Source organism: Budorcas taxicolor, chromosome 20 (genome assembly GCF_023091745.1).
Source record: "Budorcas taxicolor isolate Tak-1 chromosome 20, Takin1.1, whole genome shotgun sequence".
NCBI lineage: Eukaryota > Metazoa > Chordata > Mammalia > Artiodactyla > Bovidae > Budorcas > Budorcas taxicolor.
In genome coordinates, this window is record NC_068929.1 from 5,440,202 (window position 1) to 5,464,795 (window position 24,594).

Genomic DNA, 24,594 nt, shown 5'->3' on the forward strand with positions numbered 1-24,594 from the left:
AGATCCCCAGTGATTTAGCTTTATTGAATTAGCCTCTGTGCTGTTCTTTTCCGTTGTTGGGGCCAACCGTGAGTTGATTGTGTGGATACAGATAGACTCGTGGCTTTTAGCCAGTGGTGGCATATCTTACTGAAATGTGACTTCTTAAGTTCGACAAGTGTATTTGTCTTAATTCTAACTTCATGTTAAGTATTCCAGTCTCATTTTGTGGGTTTAAACATTACGCTAGAAACAGAAGAACATCTTGAATGACATTCCCAGATTTAAATAGTGCAAGCCGAGATTCCTTGCCAAATTTCCCTCTCACTCTCACTGAAATAGCTTTGTGCACTGCAGCGCAGTGACAGGGAAGGTGAAACTGCCGGAGAGGTTTGCTCAATTAGCCTCAATTTGCAGTGGGGAATGTACATCCCACGTTCACACAGAGTGCTTCACTCTGCAAAGACTCTAACGCAGACACTCAGTCTTTAGCAAAGGGGATTATGAAATGCCTTCTTCACTGAATGTTCACTGAGTTTACCATCTCTTTTCTGGGCAGCCTCAATCCAACCACAGGCTGGTAGAGAGTTTAACAAGAAGGAATAGGAGCCCTGCCAACCCACCCCTCATCCCCAAGAGCATTTACTGGCAATTACTTAATTATATTATTTCAGTAGTCTGCTCAGCCATGCAAGTTTGACTGGACCCACATGTATGGGGGTCTTATCAAAAGAATGAGCCAGACTTTAAAGGAATTCAGACTTTGGGAAGGAAAGGCGGGCGTTTAATACTAAGATGGAAAAAGTCTGTCCTCATCCCCAGTCCTGCTTCTTCAATCAGGTGACCATGGTCTGGTCACCAGGAAGGGACAGTATGTAGATTAATAGACTGTGAACTTATCTACAAGGCTGCAAGGATGGATGGGCAAGTACCAATGCTGTTTTATCTTAGTCTTATTTATGTTTCTAGTAAGATGAAATGGACAGACAGACTGCTGGATTTCATGATCGTAAATGTTGCAGGGAAATTAATTATGGAATCTTTAAGTTCAAGCCCAAACCAGACCCCATCCATCTGCCAAGCAGTCTCAGGCCTCAGGCTGAGAAGCAGGGCGATTTAAGGTACACCCTGGAGTAGCTACAGCTGCAGGATGGTCGTACTCACAGGTCCCTTCCACCCTGTGGTGTCCTTACTCTGCTACAGACTCTAAGGCGCACACAGCATGAGATGACAGGTCCTAGCTTTGGGATCAGGGGCTAATCAAAAGTGAAAACGACCCCGCCTACCAGGTGACCTGGCATTGTGATGCCCTGCCCTCTTCTGTTGTACTCACAAGTGCCAATATTTTAGAAAACTGCCAGTTGAGATATGTGATTTTTTTCTGGGTATCTGCTTAGAACCCTCCTCTGTCTCACTGCTATGCACCACATTTTTATTTCTGTTCTTTGGGATGATAAACCCAGGATGAGCAAGAAGTGCTGAGCATCACTGAGATGTATGGGAGTGCAATGGGGGTTTTGCCCTTGGGGGGAATCTAGATTTGAACACTAGGGTATATGACAGGAAGCTAGGCAAGTGCTAACTCAGGCCCAGGAAATTCTCAGCCAGCAGGGCACACACTCAGGTGACACTGTGATCAGGCGTCCAGCAGCAGCTAAACCATCCAGAAGTCATTCTGGTTTTGCAGGTCGAGTGGCTGATAGCCTGGGGCCTTTGCTAGGAAGTAGAGGAAGCCTGAGGGCAATGGTTCCCCACCTCGGGGAGGGCAGAGGGCATGGTCCCCAGGAGCTCAGATCCACCAGAAGCACTTCTTCTTCACCTTCTTGGTTTTCCGCCTTAAGTCCTGTTTCTCGGGAACTGGAGGCTCTGCTGGGGACTTTGGCGGGGGAGAGGCCTCCTCAGCTAGCTCCGCTTCCTCCAGACCCTGTAGAACTTCGTGGAACCTGCCTTCTTGCTGCCGGAAATCATATTCTACACTGAAAAACACGGAGAGGAAGGAAGGAAAGTAAATTCAAATCGGCACTTACTGATTGAATGTCACCAAGTGTCCAACAGACAGAGAGAAGAGCCCAGGCTTTGGGATCAAGTCCCAGATGCTTAGGTGCCTGCTGGCTGTGACCTTGGGGCAACTGTGCAGTCTCTCTGAATCTCCAGTTTCCCACTGATGGAATTGGCATGTGTAATACCTTTCTCTTAGGGATGTTTCTAAGTTTAAATGAAGCACATAACATGGCACCCTAATAGTAGATGGCCAGTTAAAGTTGTTCCAACCTCTCTCTGACATTTATTTAATGCTTCTGATTGTTCATTATGTTTACATACACTTTATCCATAAAACTGCCTCATAATAACAACGTTTAAGTAATACAGAGAAATATGTGATAAAACTAACAACTCAGTTTCCTTACCCATAAAATGGATCTAATAATGGCCCCTGTCTCAAAGGCTTTTTTTGGAATAAATACATACATAGTGAGGGACAGAGAAGCCTGGTGTGCTGCAGTCCATGGGGTCACAAAGAGTTGGGCATGACTTGGTGATTGAACAACAATGAATCTATGTTAGTTAAGTGAGAGAATGTAAAGGAAAAACTGAGAGCAGTGCCTGGCAGACAGTAAGCCACCTTGGGGTGTCCAGTGACAAGGTGCTATTTGGGGACTTTGTTACTCACATGTGACAATGATGATGTGCCTTTTCGGCAGCACTTACTCTGGTCCTGGGTCTCTAGGAGGTGATGTGGGCGTAGAGGACCCGCTCAGTGTCTGTCTAGTGACAGCCCCTTTCCAGCCCTTGCTGGGTAGGAGGCTTTGACCCATCTGCTACTTGACAAGCCAGCACGGGGTTTCTCCTCTTCTGGGTGAGACCTTTCCTTCTCCTCCTTGCTAAACAAGGAGAACGCACCATCTCTGCGACTCTGCACTTCCCCCCCCCCCCCCCCCGCCCCCACTCCCACTCTGGGCCCTCTGAGAGTTCTAGCATGAAACCAGGTAACAAGCACAGCTACAAGCTTAAGAGCCTTCTCACAAGCATTCTGGCTCTGGCAGCTCCTCCGTAGGTAAGTCTCCTAGACAGGGCAGAGGCAGCCCATACACCGTCTGCAGAGGTGTCTGCAGGAGTCAGGCTCTGTGGCCCGGCTCTCCCGGCTCTGAGAAGGCTGAGCCAGACTTACAAGACAGGCTGACCATCCCTGATGCCACGGGCCTGATTCCCAGGCCCTCAAAGGCCAGGGGGAGCCTGACCACCCATCCAAGCCAGAGCTTCGGCTCTTCAGCCTCCGACTCTCTCAGCCCCTGAGGACCCTGGTCCCCAGCGGTGTCACGCTTACCTCGCAGACCGTGTGCAGATGAGACCATGCGGTCTGTACGCTAGTGACTCCAACATGTACACTTAAAGTAACACAAAGAGAAGCGGCGGTCGGGAGATGCCCACTAAAGGGGGGTATTTAAATATGTCTGCGTTAAGGAATAATATGACGTCAGCACAAGTGTAAGGCTACCCAGGACTCACTGTTAAGTAAAGAACAAAGCCAAGAGCCAGATATAATACATTAATGGTAACAACAGTAGTGGTGATAATAATAACAGCAGTAGGGGCTTAACAACCACGCTCAGGGACCATCAGGGGTGGGTGTTTGATTATTTCTGTATATTTGATAAGCTTCCTCCAGGTTTTCTCTCTTCAGCTTACATCCTTTCACTTTCTGCGCCTCCCTGGTCTCCTCTATAGGGACATCCTCATGGATGTGTGATTTATAGAATGAATGTATAACACGGGCTGTGTTTTTCTAAGCAAAGCTCCATGACTGATTAACTGTGAGATCGTGGCAAAGTCATTTCTCATATTCAAGCCGAAGTCTCCTCAACTGAAGAATAAGCATGGTACTACTCATGGGATCCCAGTGATGTATAAACAATAGAATGCACATACAACACTCAGTTCAGAGATTGATACCAACAAACATCAAATGATATTCAGCTAGTCATTCAACAAACATTTATTGAGTATCTCTCATGCACCAGGCCCTTGGTTAGGTACCAGAAGTGGAGTATTAAACAGACAGACAGGCATTATCCCTGGCCTCTTCACACTGGTAACTAGTGACTCTGTGTCCTTAGTAAATGCTAGCCAAGTTCAGTTCAGTTGCTTAGTCGTGTCCGACTCTTTACTACCCCATGAATCGCAGCACGCCAGACCTCCCTGTCCATCACCAATTCCCGGAGTCTACCCCAATCCATGTCCATTAGAGATCTTCTAACCAAAGCTCAGAATTTTGCCAGATCAGTGAAGAGAAGTATCCACAGAGACACGCTAAAGCTCCCGCTTCCAGGATGTGCTGTCCAGGATGCAGCCCTGTTGCTCCTGAAGCTGGTGTGGGCTTCTGTCGCCACTCCCCACAGCTCCCGCTCCCCAGTTGAAATTTAAGGAGATGGGTTCAGAGGCTGGGGAAGCATTGTCTCTGGCAACCTCATGTTGCTTTAAGGAAGGAATCCAAAACAATTAATTGCAAACCCTGATTCTCACCCTCTCTTGTATTAATTCACATACAGAGAACATCCACATTCAGTTCTCCTGACTCCTGAAACAACCCTGCCTCTTTCCACAAGGCAGAAAATTACCTTCATTCTAGCACATGAGATAGAGCCAAAGAAAGTAGGCACCCTCTGCTCATTCTAGGAATTTCCTCAGCTTTTAGAGATAGGAAATGCCATCCACCCATCATCTTAACATGCATCATCCATCCATCTGTGCATCAAACCATTCTTCTATCCATCCAGTCAGCCAGCCATCTAACCATCCATTTATTCAACCGTCCATTCATCCATACAGTCATCTATTCATTCGTCTAGCCCGCCATCCAATCATCCACCCATCCATTCTTCCATCTATCCATGCATTCAACCATCCATCCTGTTTTAGGCCTGACACTGCTCAGTTATAGGGACACAACAATGAGATAGAGAGATGTTGGATGTAGCTTCCCAGTGTATGATACAGGTGATTAAACTAACAATTGCTTTAAAAACTGTCTTGTATATATCTCAACAACCCCTACTCTCTAGCTCTTCATCCATATATCTCTACCACATTATATGAACATACAAACTAGCTTCCTTCTTCTCCTTATATGTGACATTTCTCTGACTTCTTAATTCAAGCAACAAACAGCCAAAACAAAGCACCCGAGTGTGTCAAGACTCATAGCAGTGTCCTAATACTGATTAGGAAAAAACAATGCTCTGGGTATGTTCAAATGTGTATGGAACTGGCAGGCCTGGAGACAGAAGAGCCAGGAGACAGAATGTGAAGTCTATCTCAGCTCACAAGGTAAAGCACAGCACACTGGAGAGCTCAGAGAAAGGGCTCTTGCGTGGAATTCTCCTGGGTTTGAACAGAGGCAGTGCCACTTACTGGCGAAGTGACCTTGGGCAAATTGCTTTTCTTTCTAAGACCCTAATGAAAAGAGAGGTTCTGAAGCGACCTTACCAGGTAGCTGTACAGAGGGGGAGTGTCCTCATGTAGAATGGGGTCTCTGCCCACTCCACCAAGTCTTTTGTCTTCCTGTCTCAGGGAGTGAATGCCTCACCTCCTCACTCGTGCCTCTGGCCCTTCAGTAATTGTATACCTTGCCAGAAACATCAGTCTTCACCCGCTCCCCTCTACCCCGCCATGTACGTTCAGGGAAGAATACACTCTTTATATTTCTATGGAAACACTACAGGGTTCCATTATAATCACTGGGACTTAGGGAGCTCCGCAGATGCCCCCACTAGTCATGACAATTTAAAGGGGATTGAAAGTGACTTTCTTTTCAAGGCCAGGCAAATAACAGAGTATAGAGAACCCTGTGTCCTTTGGAAAGAAATTGATTAATGTTTTTTAGGCCAAAGTAATTTATTAACATAAAGGAAAATTGTCACTTTTCTTCTTACCCATCCTTTTGATAAACTACTGTTTAGTTTAGAAGGGAGGAGAAGGAATATATTTTATTTCGGTCACAGCTGCCTTATAAATGGGCAGGGGCAGTACCCTTTCTCATCTGTCTTTCGTTTTGAGGCTGGGTAGAGAAGAGGAGATCCCCCTCAACTTCCTACTTGGCTAACCCACACCATATTCAACAACCTCTTCAAAGAGGGATTAAAACGCCAGCTTGAGAGAATTCAAGCAAACTTTTAGCAGAGAGTTGCTTGCAGATTCTAGGGAATGACTGCCTGCCTTGGGTTTGATATCAAGATAGAATACCAATGACTTTTCCAACCGTCCCCCACTTCTCTCCCTACCTTCCCACCCTTATATCTTCTCCATCCACAGGAAGTGCTGGGTGCTTAGTTTGCAGAGAACTCTGACTCACAGTGGTGGGGGGCAAGGCGTGGGTAGCAGATAGTAGTCAAGAAATTGTTACAATACAGGACTCAGGCCCAGAACCATTGAGATAGTTTGGAGCCTTCAAAGTCTGTAAGGTTAGTTCTCTGAAGATGCATGGAATGCCTGACTCCTGTTCAGGGCTGCCCAGTTCACTGTCTGGGGAGTCTTAGAGCCATTCCCAGACAAGAGGTCTGTGCATGGTGCCACTTTGCATTTAGAAAGTGAGATGTGTGTAAACCAAGAATGCAAGCAAGCTTGACGTTTTCCCTCTTGAGGGCACCTCACTCATCTAGCTGACAGATCAATGCTTCAGCCATCATGCTAGGTGGAAAGCTGGAGAATGTTTTTCTGGGTAATTGAAAGTAGCAAGAGGCCTAAGTCATGGCTTGTCTGGAAGAAGAACTAGTGAGAAGCAAAGAGTAGATGAATGTGTAAATGCATAAAGTGAACAAGAGTCAGATTCTGGATATAGCATCTTGGCTGGCCAAAGGAAGTTGGGTGAGACACAAGAAGAAAAAAGTTTAGATAGAAATAAACAATAGCAACCTCTTACTTTATACAGAACTTTCAAACTGCAAACACACCAGGTCTGCATTTTCATTTTATCTTCATGATAGCTCAGGAATCTAGGAATGTTGTTTTCCCTGTGTGAGCTGGTGAAGGGAGTCACACCATGAGTTACGATCAGAATCTCAGCTTGCTTTCCTGACCCCTAGTCCTCTCTCCTAAAAAGGGATCAGGTGTTTTAGCCCATGGCCTAGCTGTTACCAGGGTCTACTCTAAGAAGAAAATGATGTAACTAGAGAGTATAACTAGAAAACTCCAATCACAGAAAGCTAATCAAACTGATCACAGCCTTGTCTAACTTAATGAAGCTATGAGCCATGCCTTGTAGGGCCACCCAACACAGATGGGTCGTGGTGGAGAGTTCTGACAAAATGTGGTCCACTAAAGAAGGGAATAGCAAACCACTTCAGAATTCTTGCCTTGATAACTCCATGAACAGTATGAAAAGGCAAAAAGATAGGACACTGAAAGATGAGCTCCCCAGGGCAGTAGGTGTTCAATATGCTACTGGAGATCAGTGGAGAAATAACTCCAGAAAGACTGAAGAGACGGAGCCAAAGCGAAAACAGCACCCAGTTGTGGATGTGATTGGTGATGGAAGTAAAGTCTGATGCTGTAAAGAGCAATACTGCATAGGAACCTGGAATGTTAGGTCCATGAATGAAGGTAACTTGGTAGTCAAACAGGAGATGGCAAGAGTGAACACTGACATTTTAAGAATCAGTAAACTAAAATGGACTAGAATGGGCGAATTTAACTCAGATGACCATTATATCTACTACTGTGGGCAAGAATCCCTTAGAAGAAATGGAGTAGCCATCATAGTCAACAAAAAAGTCCAAAATTCAGTACTTGGGTAAATCTCAAAAATGGTAGAATGATCTCTGCTCATTTCCAAGGCAAACCATTCAATATCACAGTAATCCAAGTCTATGCTCTGACCAGTAATGCTGAAGAAGCTGAAGTTGAACAGTTCTATGAAGACCTACAAGACTTTCTAGAACTAACACCCCAAAAGATGTCCTTTTCATTATAAGGGACTGGAAGGCAAAAGTAGGAAGTCAAGAGATACCTGGAGTATAGGCAAATTTGGCCTTGAAGTACAAAATGAAGCAGGGCAAAGGCTAACAGAGTTTTGACCAGAGAATGCACTGGTCAGAGCAAACACCCTCTTCCAATAACACAAGAGAAGACTCTACACATGGACATCACCAGATGGTCAACACCGAAATCACATTGATTACGTTCTTTGCAGCCAAAGATGGAGAAGCTCTATACAGTCAGCAAAATCAAGAGTGGCAACAGACTGTGGCTCAGATCATGAACTCCTTATTGCCAAATTCAGACTTAAATTGAAAAAAGTAGAGAAAACCACTAGACCATTCAGGTATGACCTAAATCAAATTCCTTATGATTATACAGTGGAAGTGACAAGTAGATTCAAGGGACTAGATCTGATAGACAGAGTGCCTGAAGAACTATGGATGGAGGTTTGTGACATTGTACAGGAGGCAGTGATCAAGACCATCTCCAAGAAAAAGAAATGCAAAAAGGCAAAATGGTTGTCTGGGGAGAGAAAAGAAGACAAGCTAAAGGCAAAGGAGAAAAGGAAAGATATAAGCATCTGAATGCAGAGTTCCAGAGAATAGCAAGGAGAGATAAGAAAGCCTCCCTCAGTGATCAGTGCAAAGAAATAGAGGAAAACAATAGAATGGGAAAGACTAGAGATCTCTTCAAGAAAATGAGAGCTACCAAGGGAACATTTCATGCAAAGAAGGACACATAAAGGACAGAAACGGTATGGACCTAACAGAAGCAGAAGACATTAAGAAGAGGTGGCAAGAATACACAGAAGAACTGTACAAAAAAGATCTTCATGACCCAGATAATCACGATGGTGTGCTCACTCACCTAGAGTCATTCATCCTGGAATGCAAGGTCACATAGGCCTTAGGAAGCACCGCTGCGAACAAAGCTAGTGGAGGCAGTGGAATTCCAGTTGATATTTCAAATCCTAAAAGATGATGCTATGAAAGTGCTACACTCAGTATGCCAGCAAATTTGGAAAACTCAGCAGTGCCCACAGAACTGAAAAAGGTCAGTTTTCATTCCAATTCCAAAGAAGGGCAATGACAAAGAATGTTCAAACTATTCACAATTGCACTCATCTCACACACTAGTAAAGTAACGCTCAAAATTCTCCAAGCCAGGCTTCAACAGTACATGAATCGTGAACTTCCAGATGTTCAAACTGGTTTTAGAAAAGGCAGAGGAACCAGAGATCAAATTGCCAACATCTCTTGGATCATAGAAAAAGCAAGAGAATTACAGAAAAACATCTACTTCACTTTTATTGATTATGCCAAGCCTTTGACTCTAGATTACAACAAACTGTGGAAAATTATTCAAGAGATGTGAGAAATCTGTATGCAGGTCAAGAAGCAACAGTTAGAACCGGACATAGAACAACAGACTGGTTCCAGATTGGGAAAGGAGTATGTCAAGGCTGTATATTGCCACCCTGCTAATTTAGCTCATATGCAGAGTACATCATGTGAAATGCTGGATGAAGCACAAGCTAGAATCAAGATTGCCAGGAGAAATATCAGTAACCTCAGATATGCAGATCATACCATCCTTATGGCAGAAAGTGAAGGGGAACTAAGAGCCTCTTGATGAAAGTGAAAGAGGAGAGTGAAAAAGCTGGCTTAAAACTCAACATTCAAAAAACAAAGATCATGGCATCTGGTCCCATCACTTCATGGCAAATAGATGGGGAAACAATGGAAGCAGTGAGAGACTTCATTTTTTTGGGCTCCAAAAGCACTGCAGGTGGTGACTGCAGCCATGAAATTAAAAGACACTTACTCCTTGGAAGAAAAGCTATGACCAACCTAGACAGCATATTAAAAAGCAGAGACGTTACTTTACCAACAAAGGCCTGTCTAGTCAAAGCTAAGGTTTTTCCAGGAGTCATGTATGGATGTGAGAGTTGTACTATAATGAAAGCTGAGTGCTGAAGAATTGATGCTTTTCAACTGTGGTGTTGGAGAAGACTCTCAAGAGTTCCTTGGACTGCAAGGAGATGCAACCAGTCCATCCTAAAGGAAATCAATCCTGAATATCTTTTGGAAGGACTGATGCTGAAGCTGAAACTCCAATACTTTGGCCATCTGATGCAAAGAACTGACTCATTGGAAAAGACCCTGATGCTGGGAAAGATTGAAGGCAGGAGGAGAAGGGGACAACAGAGGATGAGATGGTTGGATGGTATCATCAACTCAATGGACGTGAGTTTGAGTAGGCTCTGGGAGTTGGTGACGGACAGGGAAGCCTGGTGTGTACAGTCCATGGGGTTGCAAGGAGTCGGACACAGCTGAGCAACTGAACTGGACCTTGGTCGTGTTAGGTGAGGACACATGGTAATTTAAATGAAGAAGAGGTTGGAGAAAAAGGAAAAGAAGGAGGACTATCTTTTATGGAATGAACTCTATTCCATACATCATACTACAAATTTAGCAATTCTCATGCCTCATGTGATTCTCACAGACCCATGAGATAAGCATTATCTTCATGTTACAGATGAGGAAACTGAGGCAAGAGGAGGTTAAATATTCTGCCAGTGGCACATACTAGTAAGTGACAGAGCAAGGATTTGAGCTTAGACTGTCCGGCTCCAAAGCTTGTACACTAAGCTACAGAGCACTGACAGAGCAGTAGTATTCAGTGTGTATGAGATCCTGGTTACCAGATGGGTGTGGGACGGGATGGTGACCCCGGCCCAGTGCACCTAAATGACCTCACATCTCCCTGTGGAACAAGACTCAGTGTGGGCTGGGCCACTGGAGGACCCTTCATGACCCAGGTGACCAGCCCACCCTGCCACAGTATTTCCCGACTGCAGGGATGTCCTGACAGGGAGGCTGTGTACTCGGAGAAGACAGTCACCCCAAGGAGGCTGTGTACTCAAGGCAGTGTCTGGGCTCTGCAGGGCTGGGTCTGATTGTAGGCTGCTGAGTTCTGCAGTGGCCCTTTGCTCATCCTTCTCAGCAGGCGGGTCTTGCTCCTTTAGCAAGAGACATGGAGAAGGAAATGGCAACCCACTCCAGTGTTCTTGCCTGGAGAATCCCAGGGACGGCGGAGCCTGGTGGGCTGCCGTCTGTGGGGTCGCACAGAGTCAGACACGACTGAAGCGACTTGGCAGCATGGTGATGAACCATAAGTCCAGATGCTGTAAGCAAGTTGGCTGAGAAACTACTGATCCATGGCGTCTCCCTTAAGACAAAACTGCTTGCCAGTCTCTCTCTACCTCTTCGTCTCTGTTGGAGTGCGTCTGTGGCCCCTCTCACCACAGAACCCAGGTGCACCACAGATTTATTGACCTCCTGCAGCTTTCTTTTTAAGAGAATTAGCTGTAAGAATCAATGGGTTCAGCGAGGGTGGTTGGGTTTCTGTCCACTTGGATAAATCGCAGCACTTTGGAAAGTGTCTCTGTGGATGAATCACAGTCCGGGAAAGTAGAAACTTTAGTTAGCTTTTTTTTTTCTTTTTTAATTTTCCCCAGCCTGGAAGGAATATTGTTTCTAAAACTTCCTCCTAATGACCAGTGTGCTCATTATTTATAGGATACAATTTTCAGCTTCACAGATCACAGCCATTTCAAGCCAGCAAGCACGCCCCTTCTCCTTGGGCATCTGTGCTGACAAGTCCCCGGAGAATCGCAGGTTCTCTTCTTGGTGCATATATAAGCAGGGCCACACTGCAGAAATCTCCCTGCTGATCACCATCTGTGGGAGAGGTCTGCATTCTGGGTGCTGTGGCTCTGTGTTAGGGATGTCTTCACAATAAGTCCTCAGAAAGAGAAGGCCACCTCAGAGAACTGTAATACAAATATTCACTGATGGTGCACAGTCAGAAGGTAAGAGGGGACAGGATAGGAATGCCTTCTGAAAAGGGGACTGGTTTAAGCCCTAGCTCTGGTGGATCCTGGACAAATCACATGGCCTGCCCAAGTCTCCATTTCCTCATCCATAAAATGGGAATAGTAACCAGACCCATATTTAAGGGTTCTTGGGAGTCTGAAAAGTGATGATACATGTACACTGTTAAGTTAAATGCCTGGCACAGTGCCTGAATCAACAAATAGTAATGATTGTAGCATTAACTTGACAGAGAAATAAAGATTGGGTCATTCTGTGGTCAACTGTGGCCCGCACGCCAGCAGCCGTCCATTTGTAATTCCTGTGAAATTCTCAGCATGCTTGATGTTATATTTATGGCTTGTTTCAGCCAGTTTAGCTATTAATGCATTAAAATAGGTTTCATTTTTATTGCAGGTAAATTGCTGATGCTATAAATCCTCTTCTTTCCCCTTCTATTCGAGGGAAAAGAAGAAAGGGGTAAAACATACCGAGAGAAATGAGAGCTAATGGCAAATGTCTGGGAGACCAAGCTGTCAAGGCTCAGAGAAGTTTCCACAACATCCCTCAAACTTTATGCCTCTTTTCAAAAGAGACAGCTTGAGTTGTGTTTGGTGGCAGTTGTTTGAAGGGTGCTGTAAAGTGTTGCCATTAACATTCACGTTCCTGCATTTGAATTGAACACTGATCAGTCCATACTGCAATGACACGACAGCAGCAAAGGCATCTGTGATTACTAGGAGGAGCACACATGACTCTGCTGTGTGCTCTGTGATTGCTTTTCACTGCAGACTTCACTGCTGGCCAGACAGAGAACTGTGGCTGGAAGACAAGGCTCTCACAGTTCCCCTGGCTTCATGCTGTGAGAGCATCTTAAACAAATTCACAGACCTAGGTATATTGCATTTCTAGTGAAATGCTGTTTTCTCTGGTTAGGTGATAGCTTTAAGTGGCAGGCAAGGCCAAGGCCCAGTGGCCAAACTTCTTAACCATCAAAAGAAACTCAAGAAGGTTCTCCGCACCTCTGACTGCACAACCCCAGGTGACTCATGTAGCCCTCCGGAGCCTCTTTCCTTAGTTGGATGAAGGTTTGGCTGGCCTTTCTCCTACAGGGCACACACACAGCTGTATGGCTTTGCCCTGTTTTCCAGAGAGACTCATTATGATAAGTTCTGAATGTCAAAGCAGTGAGGGGGTGCAAGAACTGGGATGCTGGTCGCCAAAGGACAAAGGGAGGTGCTGGTGGCAAATCTCCTTTTGTATCTCCCTAACTTTTTCTGCCTAGCTTGGAGGATCATAGCAGTGGAGGAATCAGTAATGATTAAAAAAAAAAAAAGGCCGCCTATGGTCTGTAGAGTTTGAGGAAATGAGAGGATGCTTCACGCACATGCCCTGGGTCAGGTGCCTGCATGACCACCCCTCCCTGAAGTGGGGTGGGTGGCGCGGGATGGTACTCTGCACGCCCACCCTGGCAGGCGTTTGTAATTGCTCCTCCAGGGCATCCCAGAGGGCAGTTCCTAGCATCTGAGCTCCTAGCCTGGGAGCAGAATTGGGCTCTAATTGGTCTGCACCTTATTTGGAGGAGGAAAGTAATCGGGGATTACCATTCTCTCCCTGCTCTCAGATGAGGTCTGAGGAGCTGGGAGGTGTGGGAGGAAGGAGAGACGACAAATGAACCCCCTAAATAATGCAAGATGAGAGCCTGGTCCCGACGTGGACCGGCAGAAGCTTGTTTTCTCTTCTCACTGCAAATAGGAGGCGTCATAAGACACGCTTACTCTGTGAACAAGCCCCTCTCCTTTCTCTTTTCCTCCACCCTCACCTGCGCCCTTTAGTTAGGTCTGTCCATGACCACTAACCCTATAACTGAAGCCAAGCAGAAAGTTAAAGCATCTCTCCAATGATGCATTTAAAACAAAAGCTAGTTTCTGGACTAGTTTATCAGCAAGAGCTTTCTATGTCACAAATGTTTCTAGTAAATCGACTGCCACCACCTCCTTTTAAGACTGACTTTACCTAGCTGAATGTTTCTCGAACTTCTTCGGGATCAGACTTTCCCGGGAGGCTGGCTGTACCTACAGATTCCCATCCTCCTCCCCACCTCTCTGAGCCAGCAGGATTGGGGCTTGAAGGCCAGCAACAAGTATTCCCAGGTACTTGAGATGCCTGCAGATGGCCTGCTATCCTCTTTGAGAACACCATTTGTGTCTTGTATCATAAACACAAACCCTTGGCCGAGGAGAACTCAGCCATACAACATTCCACTGAGCCCTGATAACCCTCAAGCAGGCCTGGCCTCTGAAGGCAGCATGCCATGGAATCTGACCAACAGGCAGAGAGGACTAAGTTCCAATCTTGATATTGCCATTTGTTAGTTTCAGAAGAGTTGTTCAAGTGCCTCTCTCACTCTCAGTCTCCATTGTCTAACATGAATCACATGCAAGTCCCTGAACCTCAGTTACCTCACCTGTAAAATGGGAGCATTTTTTCCTATCTCATCTGGTGGTTGGGATCAGATATGAAAACAGAAGCATTTACAATGAGCAGTAGTTGGTGCATGTGTGCATGCTAAGTCACTTCAGTCGTGTCTGACATTTTGCAACCCTATGGACTGTAGCCCACCAGGCTCCTCTGTCCTTGGGATTCTCCCGGCAAGAATACTGGAGTGGGTTGCCATGCCCTCCTCCGGGAAATCTTCCTGAGCCAGGGATCAAACCCGCATCTCTTATGTCTTCTGCTTTGGCAGGCAGATTCTTTACCGCTAGTGCCACTGGCAAGCCCCAGTAATTGGCAGCTCTCATTTCTTTTCCCTAATTTTCATCCCAACAGATCCTTGTCTTCCCTTAGCTGTCAGAGTTGTAAAAATCATCAAAGTCAAATAAACCAACCTCCAATTAGATGTGAGTAGTTTATGAATTAGGAGGATTTAATCCAGGTGCATTAGTTTCCTACTGCTGCTGAAATGAGTTACCACAAGTTTAGTGGGTTTCAGTTCAGTTCAGTCGCTCAGGCGTGTCCGACTCTTTGCCACCCCATGAATCGCAGCACGCCAGGCCTCCCTGTCCATCACCAACTCCCGGAGTTCACTCAGACTCACGTCCATCGACACGGTGAGGCCATCCAGCCATCTCATCCTCTGTCGTCCCCTTCTCCTCCTGCCCCGAATCCCTCCCAGCATCAGGGTCTTATCCAATGAGTCAACTCTTCACATGAGGTGGCCAAAATATTAAAAAAACACAAATTTTACTCTTAGAGAGCCAGAGGTCAAAAGTCCTCCAGAACTGTAAACGAAGGTGTCACCAGAACTGTGTTCCTTCTGGCATTTGCAGGAGAGAAGGCGTCCCTTGCCTTTCCCAGCCTGTGGAGGCTGCCGCCTTCTTTAACTTGTGACCACGTCACTCCTCCCTCTGCTTCTGTTGTCTCATCTCCTTCCCTGAGTCTCCCTCTCCTGCCCTCGTCTCTCCCTTGTAAGGGTCCATATGATTGCATTAGGCTCACCTGGACCCTCCAGGCTACTCATCCTGTCCTCTAAGACCCTTAATCACACCTGCACTGTCCCTTTTACCAGGTGAGGGGACGTATTCACAGGGTCCAGGAATTAGAATGTGGACATCTCATATGGACATCACTCTATCTACTACACTGGGTTTTGATGTTTTACTAAGAGAACCTGCAGACCTAGTGCCTTAGTTCCCTCTTCTGAAGAGATCACTGGTGCGGTTCAGGCACTGTAGCAGGGAGACGGGATGGCCTGGATGGAGTGTTCAGTTTTCCACAAATCAGACTTTGCTTTCCTACCATAGTTGGTACAGAAGCACTGGGCAAGAGTGTTGGAAGTCCGTGATCAACAAGGATCTCAGTGTCTTGTGAACTGCAACAAGTTCTCTGAGTCATCACTGGAAGACTTGATTAAGCTCCATCTTGTAGTGTTCCAGGTATTTGAAAATTGGAAATCCATGTACCACATTCAGTCATTGTTTGATTCAGTTCCAAGAGATCTACTGAAGACCTGCTGCACAGAAGCCTTCCTTCCCTAACAAAATTACTTGATTAATTAAGACCTTCTCTTTCCCCACCCAAGGGTAAGGACACACAAAAGTTGTCATGCTGATTTGACTTTGGTTGTTGTTTAGGCACTCAGTCGTGTCCAACTCTTCGTGACCCCATGGACAGTGGCCCTCCAAGCTCCCCTGTCCATGGGACTCTCCAGGCAAGAATACAGGAGTGGGTTGCCATGCCCTCCCTGCAGGGGATCTTCCCGACCCAGGGATCGAACCTGAGGCTCTCACATCTCCTGCATCGGCAGGCAGATTCTTTACCACTAGTGCCACCTGGGAAGCCCGCCTTGCCTTCAGGACCATCTAAATAGCTGTCTCAGGCCTGCCACTGCTTTTCACCCTCCACCCCACCCCAGTCAGTATGGCTATTCCCTTCTTTGAGGGTTCTACTGATCACTGACTGTGTATTAGACACTGGCCATGACTTTGAGATACTGGTCTTCTGCTGAAGGACAGAAGCTCATAAACACTGTGTTGCAGTGCCATAAGAGAAATGGCATAGAAGTGGAGTGTGCTTGCTGAGGGGCTCCTTCTTGGGAAGGAGTGGAATGTACATGGTGAACTTGATAATTTGAGGTGCATTTGAGATAAGATGGAAAGATTCGTAGGGAGTTTATACATATATATATGTTTGTATACATATATATATATAAAGAGAGAGCACTCATAGAAGCTACAGGAAGGTGATGTCACTGATACTAAAATCCGTGAGTGCCGCTGAAGCCACGCACAGAGGCTGAGCATGAGAAGAGGGGACCGTCTGTCCAGGAAGACCCCTGAACAAACGAGAGCTCTTCTGTCACCTTCTTCTCTCTAGCACCTTTCACGCCTTAGGTGGCCAGTCTCTCCCTTCGTCCATTCAGAATGGTTTAGTTTGCTGCTTGCTCTTGATTTCCATTTCCTAAGAAACACACCTGGATGAGAGGAGAAATTTTTTCTTTCTGAGCAAAACTTCCAATTCTTTTCCCTTAAAACATTTGAGGCATTTTAACTTAAACCAGGTAGACATTTTCCTGGGAGCTACATCCATAAAATAAATGCATGATTGGTGTACTCAAAGACCTCCAAAGAGGCTCCGTGATTATTTTTTGAATGATTGTGAAGATGAAGTGCAGGGAGATATGGCTGGAGGAGAAAAAGCTGGGCTGAGAGCAGGAGGAGGAATGTGGTTTGGACAGAGCTCATGACTTTGAGAAGAGAAAAGGAAGAGGATTCCTTAGGGCACTGTTTTCCCAATTGTAAACGCTATTTATCACCTGCAAGGTTTTGGTGAAACTCCCCACAGCACTTGCACAATTATGTACTTAATTTTTTCTCTTTAAATCAATTCACTTGTTATACTAAAAAACATGTATACAAAGCAGGCAATATATCTTTTGAAAATGGAGACCTGCATAACAGTGAATATATAGGAGGATTAGTTTTGAAAGTTAAAAGCTTCCATAAAGAATTAGAAATGATTACATTTTGGTTGGGAACTGTTGCTTGCCCATGGCTATGAACTTGAAACATGCTCACTGTTAGCAAAGAACTGTGATAAGTAAGCGTTAGAAAGGTTTTGAAGACATTCTAGCACCAAACACAGATTTTTCCCTCTAGGTAAATCAGAAGAATTGAAATCAATTTGAAAAGAGAACAACCTTCTCACTAAGTAATTCCATGCTATTTAATTTTGAGTACCACAGGAGGCATTCAGAAACCCTCTCAGTAACTTGTCCTAGGAGTAGTGCTAAGGAGAGGTGAGGAGTGTTTGGGAACTAAACAGCCTGGAACCAGCTTGAGTCATAGAGCCAATTCCCGCCCCCTTCCCTTGGGTCCCACAGCAGTCAGAGCTCCAAGGAGTTTATTCTTCCTGTTGTACGGAAGGTCCTGAGAGGCATGCATGACATCTCTGGACATCCATTTTGGTGCTCTTCTCCTTGGGAAGGGAGAATCTACCACAGTTCACCTTAGAAAGAGGAAAGCCAATGAGGCTTTGAGGAGCAGTGGGCAGAAGACGCCTTTTGAAGCTGGGAGAATGATTCGGATGGAACCCTTGACCCCACTTGTCTTGATAGAAGCAAGTAACATAGCCATAGCCTTCAGCTGATGAAGCCACTTAGAAAACCTTATGGATTGCTAACTTAGTTACAGCATCTCCAGGGAAGAAGACCCTGCAGGCAGTCCATGATGCGCTCATGTGCTTTATGTGCAGTGACATGCACTGGGCGTCCATCCGTCATCAGAGAGAGAGCCTGCAGCTGCGCAGGGCCTGAGGATGACTGTTTCACATCACTTATTTACTAGTTTGCAAGATCTGACTGTCCAGGACACAACACAGGGTTTGAAGTCATTTGAAATGTTAAAAAAGAAAAAAAAATGACAACTCTCATCTTCCCTCTGTTACTATGACGGGCATGTTGTACTGATCTCTCTGCTTTCATCAGACTAATTGCCTGTTCCTTCACAATGGCTTAGACACAACGATATAGAAACTGTCTGGGAGAGCAGTCTGGCTTTGAATGGTAATGAGGGGTAGATACATGCAGTGGCTGCTCTTCTTGGAAAACTGGAAAGGGATGTGTAGATGAAGGTTTGCCAACCCATTCAGGGGTGAATTTAGACTGTTTGCTTGGGACATTTGAAGTACGTACTAGAAAAATGTAAATATTCTCATACTGGTTGGAAGGTTATAGTTTAGGCAAATATAAATATAAACATAAACTTTTAATTCACCCTAGAGCACCAGAATGTCAGAACTGAAAGGGACCATCAGGACTATCTAGTCAAAGGCTTCATTTTTCAGATAAGGAAACTCAGAGGTCAGAAAGGATTGCCCAAGGCCAGGGCATGAAACTCACAGAAGATGGGGAAATGATTGTTTGTCCCTTTAACTTACAGAAGCTAAATAGAAAGTTATTTTAAGATAATAGGAAATATATCATTTGGCAGCTGGGAAAAAGAGACTTTTCAAACTTTAAATGAGAATGGCATTGAAACATGTATAATATCATATATGAAATGAATCGCCAGTCCAGGTTCGATGCATGATACTGGATGCTTGGGGCTGGTGCACTAAGGCTACCCAGAGGGATGGTACGGGGAGGGAGGAGGGAGGGGGGTTCAGGATGGGGAACATGTGTATACCTGTGGCAGATTCATGTTGATGTGTGGCAAAACCAATACAATATTATAAAGTAATTAACCTCCAATTAAAATAAATAAATGTATATTAAAAATGAAAATTATTTTTTAAAATATCTGTATATATTTTTTGTTTAGAAGAAAAAGATTTTGTCCTCCCTGAATCTAGACATTTAATGAGTTTTGTCCTCCTGGTGATAGGAAATTTGCTTAAAATAGGGGATATTAAGAAAAAAGAAGGAACAAAGGTAAGCAATTGATGAGACTTCTTAATTATTCTTTCCAATGCCCAAGCCTTTTCCAGAGCTCCCTTTTAAGAGGAGATATTTCACACTAAGGTAAAGGGCATATTTTTGTGAGCAATCCTGAGCTCCTGGTATTTGATGAAAACACTTTGTGGTCCTGTGACTTTTAGGTTTAAAGAATTGATGGTTCAGTGAGAAAATGTCCAAGACCTCACCTGAGGTAGGAGCCCCTGACTTCCTGGTGCCCATCCCTTGCTAGGGTGAAATCTCAGGATTCTACTGGAGAGAGGGAGACATTAAAAACAAACAAACACACACAGGCAACCCAGTCGGGCTTCAGTTAGCTCAGACCCTAGCTGCCTTTCTCATCAAGAGAGAAAAGTAATAGAGAAAATCACACTATACCCTTTTGTCACACAGAATTAGAAGCCATCACCTGAAATGACTGCTTTTGACCACTTTTCCACTGTGCCACTGAAAGTAGACCACCAGCTAAGTGGGCATTGATCGATCCAGTAATAACAGGAATTAGCGCCCAGATTTGTACAGAAGTTTACTGTTATAACCTGGAGAAGGCAATGGCACCCCACTCCGGTACTCCTGCCTGGAAAATCCCATGGACGGAGGAGCCTGGTAGGCTACAGTCCATGGGGTCGCAAAGAGTCAGGCACGACTGAGCGACTTCACTTTCACTTTACTGTTATAAAAGGCATTCACGAGTATCTTCTCATTTATTCCTTACGGCAGCTCTCAAGAGGAATAATTGCTTCCACTCTGCAGATAAGGAAACTGAGCCACATGTGTTAGCAGGTGCAGTTCTGGGGGTTCTGACTCCTGGTTGAGGCCTCCTACCACTGTTTCTAGGAGCTCTACTCATGTTTCTAGACGCTTCCCTTCTATTTCTTCTAAAAGCTCACTCTAATGCCGCAACCTTACCTCTTGCTGGAAAGAAGCAACGTACTTAGAACTGAATATACAGTGCTTATCACAGTTCTTGACATACTGTCATTGCTTGGCATGTGGTAGTTACTGTGGAGGGGTAGGATGTGCGGTACAACAATCAGGATCATAAATAGGGCTTGGTATCAGAAAGATACGGATCTGAGTCCTGAGTCTCTGAATATTTGATTTGAGATCCCCTTCAGCTCTCTGAAAATGCTATATGTGAGTGGGGCCAAATGACTAAACTTCCCTGAGGGCATGAACACCTACTTTAAGAGGTGTTCTGTGGAATGAGATACAAAGGGACATGCAGAGCTTAGCAAGGTGCCTGTGCTTAGTATTCAGGAAGGGGGAGGGTGATGATCTCAAAAGGATTTGCTCATACACCTTATTGTGAGGAAACAAAACAATGCCCCCGTTGAAACCAGATGTTAACATTTTGTAGTCAAACAACCTTGTGTTCTTTCTTTGTCTTATGTATCCAAAGGCCTTCTGCCTTTGCCCCCTCTCTTGACTTTTGCATCTAAGAGAGATGTCAAGAGTGTTCCGTGGCCCCGCAGCTTGTGTGCTCTACAGAGCAGGTCTCCCTTGTGGCCAGGTACCTGTATATGATGCATGCTGTGTTCTGGCAGGTGCTGCAGTTGTTGAGATCCTGGCCGGTTCGATAAAAGTTGCGCCTGCAAAACAGAGCATTTGCTAGATAAATCTATGGGCAAACGCCCCGTGGGATGCACACACTCTACAGACTCATTTCCTGCAGCACAGCATTGTCCTTCTCATGATTTCCAAAGTCTGAAGGTTCATGATCATTGCAAACAAAGAAACAAGAAATCCGTATCAATAGGATCTCACATTTCTAGAATGCTTTATAGATGTTTAAACACTTTGGGATCTGGATTTTCTTCATGCTGACAACAATCCTCTGAGATGGGTCAGTTATTCTTACCCCCACATGATAAATGGGGAAACTGAGGGACTCTGCAAATGAGTAGAGGGAGATGATTAAAACTCCTGATCCCTTTAGGTCAGTACGTTTCTCCCTGTCTCGTCACAGTGCTTCTCTCTTGTAAGGCAGTGTTGACTCTGATTCCTAGCAGCAAATGCCAGTTAATTAATTCTTCTTTTTCCTACCCTTTTGTTGATTGGCTTTCACCATTCCTTTTTCTCAGTCTTTAGGGAGCACTGTTTCAAGGAAGGAGCATCCCACACCTAAACAAATAACTGCCTTCCTGTCCTCAGACGGATGCTGAGTCACCCAGGAAAGCATTTGAAGCTTCTTTCTCTTGGTGGAATTATGATCTCATTTCAGTCCCTACTTAGCTGGTGCATGATGGACTGGCTCAAGCCTTCAAAGTGGTCAGTGGAGGGGAAGGTCAACAGTAAGCTCAGTGGCTACCTCAAGTCCTCTGTGACAAACACACAAATAGCTAAAATACTGTGCAAATATAGTAACTCCCTACAGGGATAGGGTTGGGGCAGAACCTGCATACTATCATTCTCCCCTCTCGTTTATTGACTGGGCCCACATCTTAATAAAAAGTAACTTTGGACCCTGCTGCTTCATTGTCCCCTTTCTCCAACCTGTTGTCAATTTGGAAATAAAAACCAATCATCGTGGAAACCCACCGAAGCCTACAACCCAGTGAAACCCGGTCCAAACAAAGGGAGACCATTGCGTATAATTTGGGGAAATGATAGAATTTCAAACATTTTGGAGACATTTTACTAATGGAAGGCAAGGGTCTCTCTCTGCCCCTATCCTCCCAAATGACTTTACACTGCCCCTGCTCCCCTCAATCCACCTTACCCTTCTGTGAGAGCTCGAGCTTTCTCCAAGTCTTGAATTACATTCAAAAGGACTTTAATTTTCTCTTGGTTTGAGTGCAGAGACTCCTCCACAGATTGCAGCCTGCCCTGGAGGTCGCAGAGCTCGCCCTGTGCCAGGTGAATTGGGTTAATCCCGCCAGTCACCCTCTGCTGCTTGGTCTCCTGGTTGAGGAGAGAGTAGGGGAGGTGACCGCTTCCCGGACAGTTCTGAAGCTCTGGGATGTCTGACTTGATGGGGTTCTTTGCCGTCTGCTCCTGGCACACAGGGGCAGATCCTGACTCACTGTTTGTTTGGAGTGACTGCAGATCCTGGTAATTGTTACTCAATGAAGAACAGTCTGAAGCGCCCGCTGGTTGGGCTGGCTGACTGTGGGAGCCAGGTGGAGGGGAGCTGTGAGTCCGTGGATGTGAAGGAGCACACCTTTCCTTTGACCTAGATGACAGAGGGCCAAGATCTTTGTCGTCGGAGTTATCTTTGGGCAAAAGCAATTCGGGTTGCAGGTTCCCTGTGCCAGGCGTGTGATTGGCTCTACTGGGGGCATTTAAACAGGAGGGGATACTTTCTGAATCTGGTGGCAGCTGTCTTCTTCCATCACCTGGACGCCTGTCAACCAAAGGGGGTATGGAGTTGCTAATCTCAGCAGACCGGTCTGGGCTCAAAGTGGACTCCCTTCCTGCCCAGGTAGGACTGTGGTAAATATCATCTGGGACCTGAATGGCAGCTGTTACTTTCTCCAAGGCTCTCCATGTCCCAGCTTCAAAGCATAGGCTCACAGGCCCATTGCTTTGCACCTTGGACATTCTAGGGAGAAACGGGTGGGACACCTTGACCCTTCGAGGCCCATCCTCAAGATGCTGAGCCAGCCGTAAGTAGGCAAGTTCAGAGGACACAATGTCCTGCTCAGAGAGATTGCCGTTCACCTGGATGGCACTTTGGGATGCTGTCGGCATTTCTACCAGGGACTTGCTGGCTGTGAGTCTCTTTCTTTTGAAAACCGGGAAATGCTTCCTGAGACTGGGGGATGTTTGGATTGCGATGTTCCGAAAGCCCCCTGCCTTCTGGGACCTGGGAAAGGAGAGCGAGTAAGTGGGGAGGTGATGATGCCTGGAGGCCTGAGTCTTGCCCATTACAGCCGGGTCCTCGGATGTCTGGACATCCACCTCAGCTAGACCAGGCGGAGTCTTATTGGTGCCATCCTCCTTGAATCGGACCTGCTGAGATTTGCTCCTGCGGTGGTGAGGTTGCTTCACCAGCTCCACAGACTCTAGACTGTTACGTTTCAGAAGCACAGGCCTCACTTTCATGCTTTGCTGGGCCATTGAGCCTCAGTTGAAAGGATTAGGACCATACACTTCTCCTGGGCACATTTCCTTAGGTCTTTGGAGCAGCGTCTAATGACAGCATCTCAGACACAGAGATCTGCCTCTGAATACCGGCAGCTCTGTTGGCCATTCCCAGCCAGTAGGTTTTACTTAAAGGGGAGAGGGCTCTCCATAAGGCTTCCCCTGCAGTTAAAATATTATTCCATCTCAGTGGTAATTACCACTTGGATAAACAAAGAGTTAGGCTAATTATTAAACCTCTGATCTACCATGAGAGCTGGTGGGCTGTTTATCAGAGGAGGTTGGCTGGCAGTTCTGATCCTGGAAGAAGCTTGCAATCTTGAACAAAAAGACAACAAAAGTCCCATTTAGAGGAGAGCGCCAGACTCCCAATGTGTGAATTCCAAAAGAAACCTGCTACGTCTGGAACATACGGTTTCCTTTCCGGGAGCATCAGTTCCCAGTGTAAAACTACAGGAACCTTAAACACATCTTCCCATCACATGTAAACAGGTGGAGAAATAAAGGACCCAGGGCTTGGCTTCTTTCCTGGTACATAATGCTCCTAATGGAACATCCCCATTTATGTCAATCAGAGGTTCCTCCTTTGAGGCCATTGTTTTCTTTCATGCTGTCTCCCTTCTCTTCAGTGAGCAAACCTTATCTTCCTAAATAGCCTCACAGAACCCAGTGGGGTGTGACGTGGACATCCAGGGGGCATTCAGAGGGCAGAGTCCCTGTTGTGGCGTCTTGGCTGAAGTTCACATGTGGGAAAAGTGAGCCACATTAGCAGCCTCTGGGTATTTGAGCCCAAAACTTTGTTCACTTGGGGTTGGGGTCAGAGACCTGGCAGTCTTTATCAGCACGCAAGAGAATCTGGAAAGGAAGAGACAACAGATGCAGCTGAGAACTCAGCTCCTGTGGGCCTGGGTTTCTCTCCAAACTTGTCTCCCAGCTGAGGGCTTCTGGTGGTCTAGAGTAAGTCGACTTGCTGCCTTTGTGTCTGTTCCCCTAGTGAGCCGGGCACCTGTGGCTGCCAGGCCTTGAAGCAAAATGCCTGTCTGCCTGGATTATCTCCTCCTTTCATTCCCAGGCACTCACCCAGCCAACTCCTATTCATCCATGAAACCCCAGCTTAAATGTCTTTCAAATGACTCCTCCCTCACACATACCTCTGGTGCTAAATCATATCAGGACCTCCCTTAGATTCAATATCTTTGTATCACATTCTTTATTATCCCTAAATAA

At 45.7% G+C, this 24,594-nt stretch overlaps 2 protein-coding genes across 2 annotated transcripts in view; one reads left to right on the forward strand and one right to left on the reverse strand.

The window, feature by feature from the left end:
* The window catches only part of DOCK2 (dedicator of cytokinesis 2), a 448,493-nt gene that overhangs the window by 211,676 nt on the left and 212,223 nt on the right, over positions 1 to 24,594 (forward strand). The window lies entirely within an intron of this gene.
* On the reverse strand, positions 1,769 to 23,343 carry INSYN2B (inhibitory synaptic factor family member 2B). The gene is made up of 3 exons (XM_052659343.1): positions 22,004 to 23,343; positions 20,799 to 20,873; positions 1,769 to 1,955 (listed from the first exon to the last, which is right to left on the reverse strand). Exons 1-3 carry the CDS (start codon positions 23,341 to 23,343, stop codon positions 1,769 to 1,771), a joined length of 1,602 nt encoding a protein of 533 aa, XP_052515303.1.

Coding starts and splice junctions, on each gene's coding strand:
- INSYN2B (XM_052659343.1), bottom strand. CDS start 23,343: ATGGCCCAGCAAAGCATGAAAGTGAGGCCTGTGCTTCTGAAACGTAAC. Junction 20,874..22,003: donor GCTCGAGCTCTCACAGAAGG/GTAAGGTGGATT, acceptor TCTGTTTTGCAG/GCGCAACTTTTATCGAACCG. Junction 1,956..20,798: donor ACAGCATGCATCATATACAG/GTACCTGGCCAC, acceptor CGTGTTTTTCAG/TGTAGAATATGATTTCCGGC.